At 38.0% G+C, this 14,441-nt stretch overlaps 1 protein-coding gene across 1 annotated transcript; it reads right to left on the bottom strand.

Moving 5' to 3' along the window:
• Positions 1-3,301: 3,301 nt before the first annotated feature.
• Positions 3,302-6,154, bottom strand: LOC149022381 (disease resistance protein RPP8-like). The gene has a single exon (XM_089147609.1). The coding sequence runs from the start codon at positions 6,152-6,154 to the stop codon at positions 3,302-3,304; it is 2,853 nt and encodes a 950-aa protein (XP_089003735.1).
• Between the last annotated feature and the right edge of the window lie 8,287 nt (positions 6,155-14,441).

Genomic DNA, 14,441 nt, shown 5'->3' with positions numbered 1-14,441 from the left:
GCAAAGTAGGACACGTGCAAATGCACGTCACTTGGAGAATTGGAGATGTCTGTGACCTGATAAATGCTCTTTTTCTAATGTACGTTTCATTTGATCTACCCAACATACTCATACAACTTATCTGGAGGATTAATATGAGTCAGCTTTAGCGGAAACGATGTGCTCCCTATAGTACATGAATACAATAAGACAAGGAGCTTTCTGATCTACTGAACCAGTTTGCACCTGCCATACTGTGAAGAATGATTTTCAATTAATTAATTCATAGGTTATAATCCTATTTATAATGTTGCAAATAACACAAGCAGGGACAGCTGGCATATGAATAGAAAGACTTTACAACAACCACTAAATAACAGCACCTCTATGTGTAACCTTTATACATACCCTTCGTTTACTTTTTCCAAAAAGAAAATTAATTATTTTAGCACCCTCTCCTTGTGAACTTTGACACTCAAGACTCTCGAGCTATTACTAATTCAGAGATAACACACCCAAAAAATAAAAAGAAGGATAATACAACAGAACAAGAAATGCTTCACTCCATAGCCGAAATTTCTATTGCCATTAAAATGAAACATCGATCCTTGAAACTTAAAAAGAGTCGTCATCAATAAATTTTGAATATAAAATCATAGAGTATATCCTCAATCCCAACTACGGGCAGTGAAGAAATAAAGAAACATAGAATATAAAATCATATACAAAGAATAATTATAAAAAAAAAAAAAAAAAAAAAAAAAAAAGAGAAAGAGTACACAATTGTCGAGTATATTTTTTTCCAAATTTTCTTGACCCACGCATATAGAAAGGGAAGAGAATAAATAGGAAGAAAAGAAGGAGAAAGGAGATAAGAGAGAAAAAATAGGGATTGAAGAGTTAGTTTTTAATTATGAATGAAATTTTAAATACATAATAAGATTCTTTTTTTTTTTTAAATTTCCTTAACCCACTTTTATAGAAAGAGAAGAGAATAATTAGAAAGAAAAGATGAGAGAGAAGAGAGGAGGGAATAAATAGGGATTGAGAAGTTAGTTTCTAATTAGGAATAAAATTTTGGATACCAAATAAGATTTTTTTTTTCAAAAATTTCCTTAACCCACGTTTATAGAAAGAAAAGATATTTTGGAATGACATTTATGCCTATTATTTTACCTTTAAAAATTGTTCTTAATATTGGGGGGGGGGGGGGGAAATAGTAACATTTCACATATAAGAAGAGAAAAAACTGAGAAAATTATGAAAAATAAGAGAATTAACATTATTTTTAAAAATTCCCTTGGCCCTTATATATGTCCGCCCCCCAACGAATCCAGAAGTCAATAAATCAGTGAAAACCGTATCAAAAGAATCCAAATTTCCAGAAGATAAGATAATGTTAACGTAACAATGTTAGCAAATAATGTTAACCGTATCAGTGATAATGTTAGCAAATAATGTTAATGCCGTATTAGAGTTTTGCGAATCCAGAAGTCAATAAATTAGAATCCAAATTTCGAGTTCTATAACAAATTCGAAGAGCTAATAAGAAACTCTTCAACAAATTGTTGAATTTCAACTGAATTAAAATTCAAAAAAAATGTAGAAGACGACCGCTTTATTTTCTTAGCACATCCTTTGCAATATGCATGTCGACCTTCAAAACCGCCATTATCGATCCATCTTCTTTCTTCCCCCATCTCCTTCTTCTCACCATTGTTCGGGTTCTCACCATCGTTCGGTTTCTGATTATCTTTCTGCAATGAGAGAACAAATACATAGAAACCCAATAAATTCCTCGAATATAACTGAACATCAAATTCAAATTTCAAAATTGAGAGGAAGAGAGAAGTAAATGCAACCATTATAGCTTGCTTTTCTGTGAACATGCATTAGCAATAATATACCAAAAGAAGAACTTGAACTGTGCAAGGGTTTACTTCAAGTTAACAATAATATACCAAAAGAAGAACTTGAACTGTACAAGGGTTTACTTCAGGAAGCTCTTACCTTCGATTCAACGGAAGGTGCAGAATATCTCTTTAGTTATTACTTTAACTGAACTTCTGCAGAGGTAAATTCTGCAATAATCGAAAGTTGGGAATTTGAAAAAATTAGATGAAAGAGAAAAATCAGACAAACCGGAAAAGAAAGATTGAGAGAGATTCAGAGAGATCGAGAGGGATTTAAAGAGAGATTCAGAGAGAGAGAGTTCGAGAGGGAGAGAGATATAGAGAGTGACAGACTTTGAGAGAGATTGAAAGAGGTCGAGAGATAAATCGAGAGAGAAATTAAGTGAGGGATTAAAATTAATGATAAATTAATAATAATTAATGACTAAAATGTCTAAATTATCCTTATAAAAAGAAGTAAAGAAATAGCAAATAATACAACATTATTGGTATTTAGAACAATGATAGGGACAGAAAAGGACAGAAAAAGGTAGATTGCATGCTTTTATTATAGTAGTATGTATATATATATATATATATATATATATATATATATATATATATATATATATATATATCAAAGAATGATTTAAGTATTTAAAAATACCAATGGAAAATAAGAGGTGAAAGTTTTGTTTTACTGGGAGAGTCAGATATAAAGTTTAAGTGGGGGAAAGGGAGAATAAGAGGTGAAAGTTTTGTTTTTCTGGGAGAATCAGATATGGAGTTTAAGTTGGGGAATTTTTGTGAACACTTTAGTGTAAAAAATTGGCTCCTTTAAATATTTTGAAGTAAAGATAAATCATGAACTGAGCTTTATATATAACAGATAGAATGAGATTTTTCCTGTTTACAAAAGAAGTTTGTTGTCTTTCCAAGTGAAAAGCCAAGAATACTCTATTTATTGGTTCACCCTTGCAACACCCAGATAGCTTATTGCCACACCTATACATATGTAAAACCCCATGCTTAATAGTGTTTACACTGAAATAAATTGTTTGTTTAAAAGAGTGCATAAATCAAATCAAACCACACATCACTTATTTTAAAATTAGTAAGCTCCTTATCGACAGTAAATAGAACCATGTGTCTGCATTGAAGCCATCTGTTTTAGTAGTCCTCTGTCTCTTCTGCAGCCTGTGAACTCATTCTCGATCCGAATAGCTGTATATAATAATAATTCAAAAGAATTAATAGAGATTCGTCAAAAAAGAAAGAAATACTGATATAATGTATATATATATATATATATATATATATATATATATATATATATATATATATATATATATATATATATATATATATATATATATATATATATATATATATATATATATTTGTGAAAGGATAACTCACTTGTGATATTGCTAGCCTTGATCTTCATCTATTTCATATTTGCTGATAGTGACAGAGGGTATGTGCTTTATCTTTTCCCAATCCTCCCCAGTTCCTCCTTCCGTGTCTTTTTGGATCCTAGCTTTGAACTCATCCAGCATGCCGTATACGTTCAGCTCTTGAAGGGTAGTGACACTGCGCAACCCATCTGGAATCATCTTTAATCTACAGCAGCAGTTGATAGTCAAAACTTTAAGGCAAGGGAATGCTCCTTCCTGCACCTGTAGTTCCACTAAGTCCTCCAGTCCTACTACGTCCAAAATTTGGAGTTTAACAAAACTTCCTGCTGAATAAATCATTTCCTTTACTTTAACTGCATGATATTTTAATCGGAGAATCTTCAAGTTTGGTAGCTTCTCTAGTGTTGCCATTGGTTGGTCTGCTTCCTCCAAATATGACCACCTCAATATCAATTCTGTGAGATTTGGTGGAAATTCATCGTAGGCAGGTATCTTCTCTAGTCTTCCAACCAATTCAATATGAAAGAGATGCACATGGTGTGAAAATGAAACAAGATCAAACAAATTAGGAGGGAAAAGTCCACTTAGAAACAACACTCTAAGTTTTTCCAATTTGGTCAGAGAGCCAATTAATGCCTCTTTTCTGTGCAACGTGCTCGACTCTTCATTGCCTCGAAATGATACCTTAAGTTGCCTCAGATTTGTCAACCTGTCAAGTGCACCTATCCAACTGGCATTTTCAAGACACAGTGTTTGGAGTTCCCTCAAATTATTGATTCTAGAAGGACTACTTTGACCACCAATCTTATTCACAACCTTTGCCATGCATTCCACTACTCTACCTCTATTTGGAGACTTTCCTATGCCGTAGCAATAAAGATGTCTTAGTTGCTGCATTCTCCATATTTCCTTGGGCATGTGACAAACTTTTGTGGACGTTAGATCCAAGGTTTGTAAATTGCAGAAGTTCCCCATTGAATGTGGAATTCTTTTTATGCCGGCTCCCTTCAAGTTCAAGTACCTTAGAAGAACAAGCCCTCCAATTTCCTTGGGTAAAGTACTGATATTTGCTGCTCCCTCTAAATCCAATACTCTAAGTAGATTGAACCCCTTCCACATCTTTTTGTTAAGTAGTACTCCTCCTCCACTAAAGTCCAACAAGGAATGGAGATGGTATAGCGCATTAGAATTGCTCGGTACATGATACATACCATTATTGTTGCTAGAATGGATCCCAAGCCACCGGAATATATTTAGAGAGGTCGAAGCTGAAAAATTACTAATGCAACTCCCGTATATTTCAACAAGCTTTTCTTCCTTGGCTTCTGAAACTGCTATGTCCCACAATAGGTCATGGATATAATATGTTTCAACACTTCCATTTGATCGCCTCCTTGCTGCTTGGATCATGCTCCTCTCAACCAACTCTTCTAGGTACTCCTCTGCCACATCTTCCATTGTTTCATCGCCTCTCTGTTGTATAAACCCTTCTGCAACCCATAATCGAATCAATTTTTGAGATTCGATCTCACGATCTCTTGGGAAAACACTAAAATAGAGGAAACAAGGTTTTAAGTAATACGGCAAGTCCACATAACTTTGAGCTAATATGGGCATGCATTTCTGTTGGCCTTGATTAAGCTGCCACGTCACACTATCAAGTGTTTTCAGCCACAAGCTTGTTGTTTGCGGCTTTGTCGATAAGGCACCACCTAATGTCACAATTGCAAGTGGTAATCCATGGCACTTGGCAACCAATTCCCTTCCAACCTTTTCTAAATCTTTATCATCAATGCTTCTTTGCTGATCACTTCGCATCTGAAATTGGAAGACCTTCTTTGTGAAGAGTTCAAAACTCTCCTTCTCATCCAAAGGCCTGAGTTCATGAGGAACACTAGTATTTGAAGGGTCAGCATGCTTGGCTACTTCCAAAATGCGAGTAGTAAGTAACACTCGTTGTTGCTTCCCTTCATCACTCTGATTAGGATGAAATAGAAATGCCCCTTTCAATGTATCCCAATCCTGTGTCTTCCATACATCATCGAATACGAATAAACATTTTTTTCCTTTCAAGTGCTGGGAAAGCACATCTTGTAACTCTTCCTCTTTCTTCTTTTCCAGCTCCTGCCTTTTGAGCATCGTAAGTTGTGATACTGCTGACAAGAGAAGATCTTTGATTCGGTATTTTTGGGAGACATAAATCCATACACAAGAATTGAAACTCTTCTTGACCTCATTCCTGTTGTAGACTTTCTTCGCGAGAGTGGTCTTACCTAGGCCACCCATACCAACTATGGAGACAACAAGGAGCTGCAAGGAATCTTGTTTGGTCAACAGAGTTGATAGTTCCGCAATATCTTTCTCAAAGCCTACAACATCATCAACTTCCTCTCCCATTGTATCTCTCCTTACCTTCTGCACAAATCCATCATCCCAACCAGCCGAAGAAGTTTCTCCAGGTTCAAGATCTTTAATCCCATACTTGGATTTGTTAGCTGAAATTTTTTCAATCCTTCTATTGATATCTTCCAATTGATTCCTTAACTTGTGCAAAGTGAGAAGATGTTTGGGATAACTCATAATCCTCAATCCGATATTTTTTTGCCGTTGTTGCATGACTTCAACCATATTCAAATCAAGTATATCATCAACAAAGAAAGCAAGGTTTCTGATTTGGTGCACCCATGTGTTTACCCTTTTGTTTCTTCTGCACATTTTGTCAGTATCTCTTAGTAAAGACTTAATCCACTCAAGTTCCTCATGAACAGACAGGATTTGAGCTTCTACTCCACAAAGCAAATTAGCTTCTTGTGACATCAAGTTGACAAGCTTTCCAATTAGAGATGTGACAATGGACTCTGCCATTTTTAAAGTAGACCTCTTCTCTTTTCACCTTGTTTACTTTTATAATGTGTCTACAAATGACCTGGGAAAGAATTAAAACAAAGTGTAAGTTAAAATTGTTTCCTATTTTCTTCGACAAGCACTAACTTTTAAGGAAATGCAACAGATTGAAATGAATACCACACATATATTTACTGATATAATTACATATTTATACTAGTAAATACATAGAAATGTCAGGTGTCACATAACAAATGAATATTTACATATTACTCCATAACAATAACTAGGACAAAATTTTGCTAAAATCACGTTCCTAGCTGCTACACTAATTGTATGTGTTGATAAAGAACTAATTTTCTAGGGTATTTTGGAAGAACAATAAAACCTAAAAAGGAATTTGTGAACGAAGGCGAGGGATATTATTCCAAATCTATCTTATTTCACTTGGATACTGGTGAGGACTTGCACCTGCTCTTGCTACTAGTAAAACTACTACTAGGTTCCATATACCAATAAAGTATTTACGGACAAAGTAAGATATTGAACAATCCAGAGTGAAAAGAAAAACAATATATAAAAGTGTAATTATGCAATATGAAACTACATGAGATTGATGTATCAATGAAATCAAGCAACTAATTGCAAAACTACTGCAACTGTGACTGTTTTAATGACACCAATAAAATTGGTTTCAGGATGACATCCATTATTGTCAAGTTCACATTTTCCAGATCAATTCAATATACTACATCTGGAAACGAAAACTGCATACAGAAAACATATTTGTATTGGATTTGTAACCTTTTCAGATGTTTCGATAAACTTTTTACATCTTCAATAAGAATAAAATAAATAAATAATAAAAAGAAAAGAAGCCAAAAGACAAAAACATATGTATAGAAATAATAATTCGCTAAGAATGCCAACCTATATCATATGAGATGTGGTAGCATATCTATGAACTGCTGTAATATCTTGACGGTATGTATGGTAATGGAGCATTACATGCTAGACAGTGTTAGTTGCTGACATATCACAAGTATGATAGTAATTAACATGTGTTAACAAATGCACACCTGCCTAAAGAATGGTTTAGCACATGAGATTAAATAATTTACTAAAACCAGTTACATTAGAACAAAGAGTTTTCTACATACACACTCCTGGTTTTGCCACAAAACTCTTGACCTCCCTTGTCTGCCAAAAACTACAGATACATCATTCCGTTAGTCACCGATAAGGACCATTACCAGAACTGAAATAATTTTTACGAATATTACCAAAATACCCCTTATGTGTTAAAATGGCTCAAATACCCCTTAAATTAACATCCATCTTCTTCAATGGTTAAGTTGAGCCGATGGAAACCACCACTACCGAAAAGTGGCCATCACCGCTGGAAATCACCCACCACCACCATCTTTTCTGTTTTGACCTAAATTCTTATACCGATTTGGAAGATGGACCTTGCACCGACATATTTTGGTGGGCAACTTGAATGACTCGTTTGCAGAGATTTGTGGTGGAAGCAGAGGGCTTGGGCTGATAGATCCAAGCCTGAAGCCCAACACTTAAATCGGTTTGTGGAGGAGGGGGGGGGGGAGCGAGCGCCCCCACAGTACGGTACAATCCGACCCAATAGATCAACCCATTTACCCGATTGGAGTCTATATATATGTATCTTATGTTTGCCTTCCACATTATTGAGATATTTGGGATTTTCGATTAGGGTTTTGGGTGAAAGTTCGTGTAAAGCCATTCTTGGTGATTGGTTATGAGATCTCGTTCTGTTCTTCTTCTACATAGTGGAAACATTTTTCTTTTTTGCTTGTGGGTGTAGCATACCACATCAGTGTGTAAACCACATTAAATCTCAGTATGTTTTTAATTTTTTATTTTTTTTCGATTCGCTATTTCGTGGTGTTTGCTACAACAGCTGATTTATTCGGGCTTTCCGATCATTGGGTTCATTGGATTTTAGGGGTTGTTCATTGATTAAGGGTATTTCATTCATTGTGGATATGGACCAAACCCAAGTAAGGTTACTGTTAAATTTTTTATAGGGAAAAGAAGAAACATTGTTGGATTGGGGTGCAGGTTCACCATTAAAGAGCTCTGAAAAGGAAAAAGAGACACGAAGAGAAGAGAATAAATGGCTTTTCCTCTCTTATTTTAATCTCTAGATTCTTCCTCTTTATTTTCACCCTGACTTATCCAATTTGATCACCAAATAGTCGATGAAGTAGAGCTTTTCCGTGGCGATCACCATTTCAATTGCTCTGCTTTTTCATTCACCTGCTACTCTTTATTCTTCTCTAGCTTTTCACTTCCAGGCTAAAGTATCTATGCATAGAAGATATCTGCTTCAATCATGTACCAAAAGAAGAAGACATATTTTCTCTTCTCTTGTTGAATCTTACCTCAAACTTTGAAAGGAGAACATTGTCATCATGCATATTGAAATTGCAGGGCTTGCAACTACGTTGTCCCTTTCACAAGTCAGTTCACCCAAAACCCTAATAAGTTTGGATGTTGGTTTACTTGGAAATTGTGAGTTGAACACTTAATCGGGCTTGAAGTCTTGTCATTTGTGATGGAGCAAGTGGAGTCTGATTCCAATCCATACATAGTAGAGTGTTTACAAAGTAGCCCTAATATGCTTGAAGAGCCGCCTACTTTCGTCATATCTAAAGAAGGAACCATAACCACATTTGGGAGGGAAGCTATCCCAACTCTTTTAGCTCATGTGTAATTGACGAAGGAAGAAGCCAGAGAGGCTATACAATTGTATTACCCCATGTCTATGGATGATTCCATATAGGATTACTGTTGAGGAGACCCCCAATGCCAGCTCAACCAGTGATTAACTCAATGACTTCCCATTGGTAGACTTTACCTTATACTGATGTAATCTCATATACCTAATACAACACTCTGTTACATCCATGGTATTGTGTGTCGGCGATACACGGCAATAAATCGACGTGTCGTTGGGGGGCAACACGAAACCCCCCAGCGACACGACTTATTCACTTTATCGGCGATATATCGCCAACGGTTGAAACAGTCGACCCTTGACGATATATCACCAATTTCTCAACGATATATCGCCAGAGTCAGCGATAAAGGGGGGGGGGGTTCGGTCAAATTTTCAACCGAAAATTTCCCTCTGATTTTTTTAATTTCGCTCTCCTCTCCAACTTCGCCAGAGCTTCTCTCTCTCTCTCTCTCTCTCTCTCTCTCTCTCTCTCTCTCTCTCTTATTTTTTGCTATTTTCACCATATTTTGGTCCGATCTTCGACATCTACGAGTACATCTTGCTTCATTATTGCCGGATATCACGTTGTTTCTGTTGATCAAGAGGGGTTTCGCACAGATCTGTGAGTCTTTTCATCAAATAGATAACCATTCTTCTCCAACTAATTTTGACAAAATGCATGCTATAATGATATTGGATGATTATGAAATTAATATATGTTGAATACCGAGAGCTGATCTACGATGTTACGGAGTCGGAATTTTTTTTCGCAAAGTAATTTATTTTTTGTGAGTAAAAAATTATATTTTGAACACTGAAAATGATTACTTTTTAAGTGATATAAATGTTGTATGATTATAGAAAAAACATATCTGGAACTCTGTGAGCCGATGTACGGACTCGCTGAGTCAAATTTTTTTTTTCACCCAATAAATAATTATTTTATTTTTCAAAAAAATAAAAATATTTATGAACTCACGGAGCCGTTAGGCTTGAGTCAAGGCCAGACGGTCGTTTGTATAGCCTTCTATGACTAGACAGACAACCGTCTAGTGCCAAGAAGGCTAGTAGCCTATTAATTTGGGAATTGGACTTGGCTTGGGTTTTTGGTCTTTTTGTTCAAACCTAAGCCACATACACCTTCCTACTATGTCCTAGGTCAGTCTAGTGACATGAAATGTATATAATTGGTGTGAATCGTGTGATTACATATTCGTGTATGTGAAGTGTTCTTTAAGTCATGTGACATGCAATATTCAATCATGATTGTTTATTTGTGTACATGGCAAATTATTTTGGTGTTGTTAAGTGACTTATGCAGTTATGCCATAATTTTGAATGCAACAGTCATCATGTCTGCTAGTGGGAGTCAGAGGGGAGTTGGCTCTTCCCAGGGTGGACGAGGATAGTCATAGGGACGGGGACAACCACAACCACAACCACAGCCACAGCCTGAGAGACCAGTAGTAGGAGGGAGGAGTGACCCAACATGACAATACTGTGTGGCTATTGATGGAGATAAAAATAAAACACAGTGTAATTTTTGTGGGAAAAGAATCTACTCAGGTGGCATCAGCAGGTTCAAGGGTCACATCACTGGGAGTTCAAAGGATGTGACAACATGCACAGAGGCCCATCCAAATGTAGTGAAGGTACTTAGGGATTTACAAAAAGCGAATGGGAAGAAGAAAGATGATCGGAGGAGAGTCACTAGATGATGCAGTGTGGGGACCATCATCATACGTAGATGATTCAGATGATGATAGGGATGTTGATCCTGTTGATGTGGCGAGAGATCAGGAAGAGGGACATGTGGTGGGCCATGGCAGAAAGCAGACGATTGCACCATTAGGAGCAAGATATGGCTAGAACTAGAGCTTTAGGAGCTGGTCCCTCTAGGGCTGTAGGGGCTAGACCTTCTAAATCTCGGGGGAGGGGTGGTGTATTTGGCATGTTTGGTAGATCACAGAGTTTGCGGGCCCCTTTTACATCAGGTTCAGCACCACCATCTGATTATCCACGCCATAAGGACCCGATCATGGAGCAAGATCCTGATATATTCAGGAGGAAGGGGGCCAACCAGCCCAAGATTTCTAGTGAATGGAAAGGTATGGCCAAGAAGGTAAAAAAAACAATATCAAAGTGGATATATTATAGTCACATCCCAGCAAACATAGCACAGGGTCCATACTACAAGCACATGATTGATATTATTGCAAAGGTAGGCCCTGGATATGAGGGTCCCAACCCTATAGAGTTGATGACCACCCTCCTTCAGGTTGAGAAGGAAGAGCTGCAACAGTATATTGACAATATGAAACCCTTATGGGATACTTATGGATGCACCATCTTAACTTTATGATATATTGTGACAGGAGAACCCTTTTCTTGAAATCAGTGGATGCTACTAGTCATATAAAAGACCATAGGTATATCATGGGTCTCCTATAGGATGTGGTAGATGAGGTTGGTAGGACAAATGTGGTGCAAATTGTCATTGACAATGGCTCCAACTTCAAAAAGGCCAATGAAGTGTTGATGGGTTCCTGGTTATCATCTTTCTTGGACGCCTAGTACCACTCATTCTATTGACCTAATGCTAGAAAAATCACCACTATCCACAACATAGTTGAAAGGGCAAGACAGGTAACCAACTTCATCTACAATCATAACACTGCTTTGGCCATGATGAGGAGATCATGTGGAGGTGAGTTGGTGCGACCTAGTTTGACAAGATTTGGGACAAATTTCGTTGCCTTGAGCAGCATGCATGAGAAGAAGTTGGGCCTCAAATCCATGTGTTGCATCCCAGGAGTGGTTTGATTGGGTTGGATCCAAGTAAGATAACTATTTACTGTTTCATCTTATAAATTATTAATACTATGAGCCTATGGTTATCTTGCATCTAGTTATCTACTGTCTATTGACTTAATGAGTTTGTGATAATTCAGCACGACCAACGGGCGCGAGGCACAAAACACAATATCATCTGATGAATTTTGGAGAAGTGTTATTGTGGTGTTGTAAACCTTGGAGCCTATTGTAAAGGTCTTGTGTATGGTGGATTCTTCCTTGAGGGGACCCACTATGCCCCACTTGTATGCATCCCTTGAGCGTATGAAGGTCGCTATACAGGCAGCAAACCCTAGAGGGCACCAGGCTTTCTTGGATATTGTGGATGCAAGATGGATAGCTCATCTGACGCATCCCCTACATAGGGCTGGTAAGTAAATATTGTGGGTTGTTGACTTGTAGTTGTAGCCTTGTAGGTATTGGTAATTCATTCAATCCTAGCTCTAAGCCTCTAAGTACTAATTGTAAGCTTTTTTAATTATGCAACCTATTTTCTAAACCCTAAATATCAATATAGTGAACATTTAGGGTTAGACAAAAACCTGTTGGATGCCCTGTTACAGGCGATTTCAAGGTTGGAGCCAGATCCGATGCTCCAATCATTTTGCCACAACGAGGTGAGACATCGGGAATTTCAAACGATTAGAATTTGTATTTATTGTTTAAAGAATTTAGCTAACCAATCAATACTAATGACTGTATTATTGCAGATCAAGTTGTTTAGGGATGTATTTGGGTCTTTTAGTGGAGATGCTGCTGTACAGGGTAGAGAAACCAGTGATCCAGGTTAGATAGTTAGATAGTTAGATCCTTAGATGCATAAAGTTATGAGTTTCTAACTTAATGTTTTTGTGATAATGTAGCTGAATGGTGGTATCTCTATAGCAACAGTGCATCAAGCCTTCGGAGATTGGCGATCAGGATCCTATCTTAGACTTGCGTGAGAGGAATTGGAGTACATTCAGCATGATCCACTCCAAGAGGAGAAACTGGTTGGGAAGCTAGCACCTAAATGATCTGGTGTTTTGTCACTATAATATGAGGTTGAAGATACAACATGCCAGGGATCAGGATGAGAATAGTAGGCAACACATCAATCTCGATGATATATTTGAGGTGGGTGTAGATGACCAAGATCCTCTCACTCAGTGGATGTTAGACAGGGGTGAGCCGGTGTTGGACCAACCTGGAGGGAGGCTTTACCTAGAGCTAGCTCGAGCTGCAAGGGTTGATGTGGATAAGTTTATGGCCTCTCGAGAAGGTCAAGCACATGTAGAGGCAGCTGCCACTGTAGATGAGGATTGGATGATAGCACCAGGCATGGGGGAGCAGCAGGATGACGATCCAGATGACATACTCCCTCCTAGTCAGACTACGAGGGATGATGATGGTGGTGGTGGAGGCGGAGGCCTTGAAGAGCGTTTGCATGTTCCACTACTAGAGACACAACAGCCCCCACTCAGATACACTAGGGAGATTCATTTCACACATGCCACCCAGGATTATGATCATGGTGGTGATCATCACTGTAGTCATAAATATCTTGATATGAGGCCAAGCCACCATCGGAAGGCGAAGGGCCATGGGAGCCAGCAACAACACAGAGGTGGTTATGATGATGTCACCCTCCTGCATGGATCTTACGAGTAACGATCCTATGGTTCTTATTTTAATCCTTCAGATCCGGCAGGCAACTTAATAAGAGTGATGGGGTCCCTGAGCTTGGATGAGTTTATAGGCTCCACATTAGGTTATTGGCCTACTGGTATTTATGGTATCCCTCCTTCACATGGACAATATGGTATGAGTATCCCCTCCCAGTACTTCGTATTCGGGCACTCACAGGGCGATACTATGACCATGGTCTCATGAGGCCAATGTCTATTGAGGGGTCCATAACTTCACAGTCATTGGCACCAAAAGCATCATCAGGCATGCAACACCTTCCTTGGCCCTATTCTCACTTCCCTCACATGGGAGTTGTGAAATCCAGCCCTAACCTTGACCCGAAAAATCCTGTTGTTTGTAGGTCTGATAACCCGGAGTAAAGGAAGAAGTCAACTGTGGGCCATCTCAGTGGAAGATATGAATTTTGACCTTGAACCCATGGATGTTGATGTTGGAGTTCCATACTTGGAGGTATGTGCAGATGTAGAAAGAAAGCTACACCTGACTGAAGATTAGACTAGTTGAAGGACTTGGAGTATTATCTGACTTGGTTCGAAGACTTTTTTACACCCTAGGTATGTCACTTGATGTGTGTGCAAAAGCCCTTGAGGTTTGGTGTCCATTTGATCCTCCATTTCCCTGTCTGTACTTTGCTGACCAGATTGGTCGACTGGGCCAGTCGACCAACCACTTGACCAATGGAGTATTAAATTCGAGAAAAATCCAATTTTAGGGTTTTTCACTTCTATTTAAACCCACTTCGTGTTTCATTGTATTCCCCGCCTCCAAAACACTTCGTGAACGTGAGAAGACTCGTTCAAAGCTCCTTTTGGTGATTTCAAAGACTCCTCTGCCAGATCTGAAGTCTCTCATCTTCAATCTGTCAGTCTAAGTTTAGTATCTGCTCTATATTAATTTATTCTTTCTTCGATCTTGTTCTTGATTGAGATTAGGAAGAAGATGTTGCATCCTTGCAACCATCTCTTCGTGATCTCCTTCGTTTCTTTGAGATCTATGATCATCATC

This window comes from Hakea prostrata, chromosome 3 (assembly GCF_041222555.1).
Source record: "Hakea prostrata isolate BN-2017 chromosome 3, UWA_Hpros_2, whole genome shotgun sequence".
NCBI lineage: Eukaryota > Viridiplantae > Streptophyta > Magnoliopsida > Proteales > Proteaceae > Hakea > Hakea prostrata.
This window is presented reverse-complemented; position numbering and strand designations above follow the sequence as displayed.

Excerpts from the sequence above, each read along its gene's own strand:
- LOC149022381 (XM_089147609.1), bottom strand. The coding sequence starts at position 6,154 with ATGGCAGAGTCCATTGTCACATCTCTAATTGGAAAGCTTGTCAACTTG.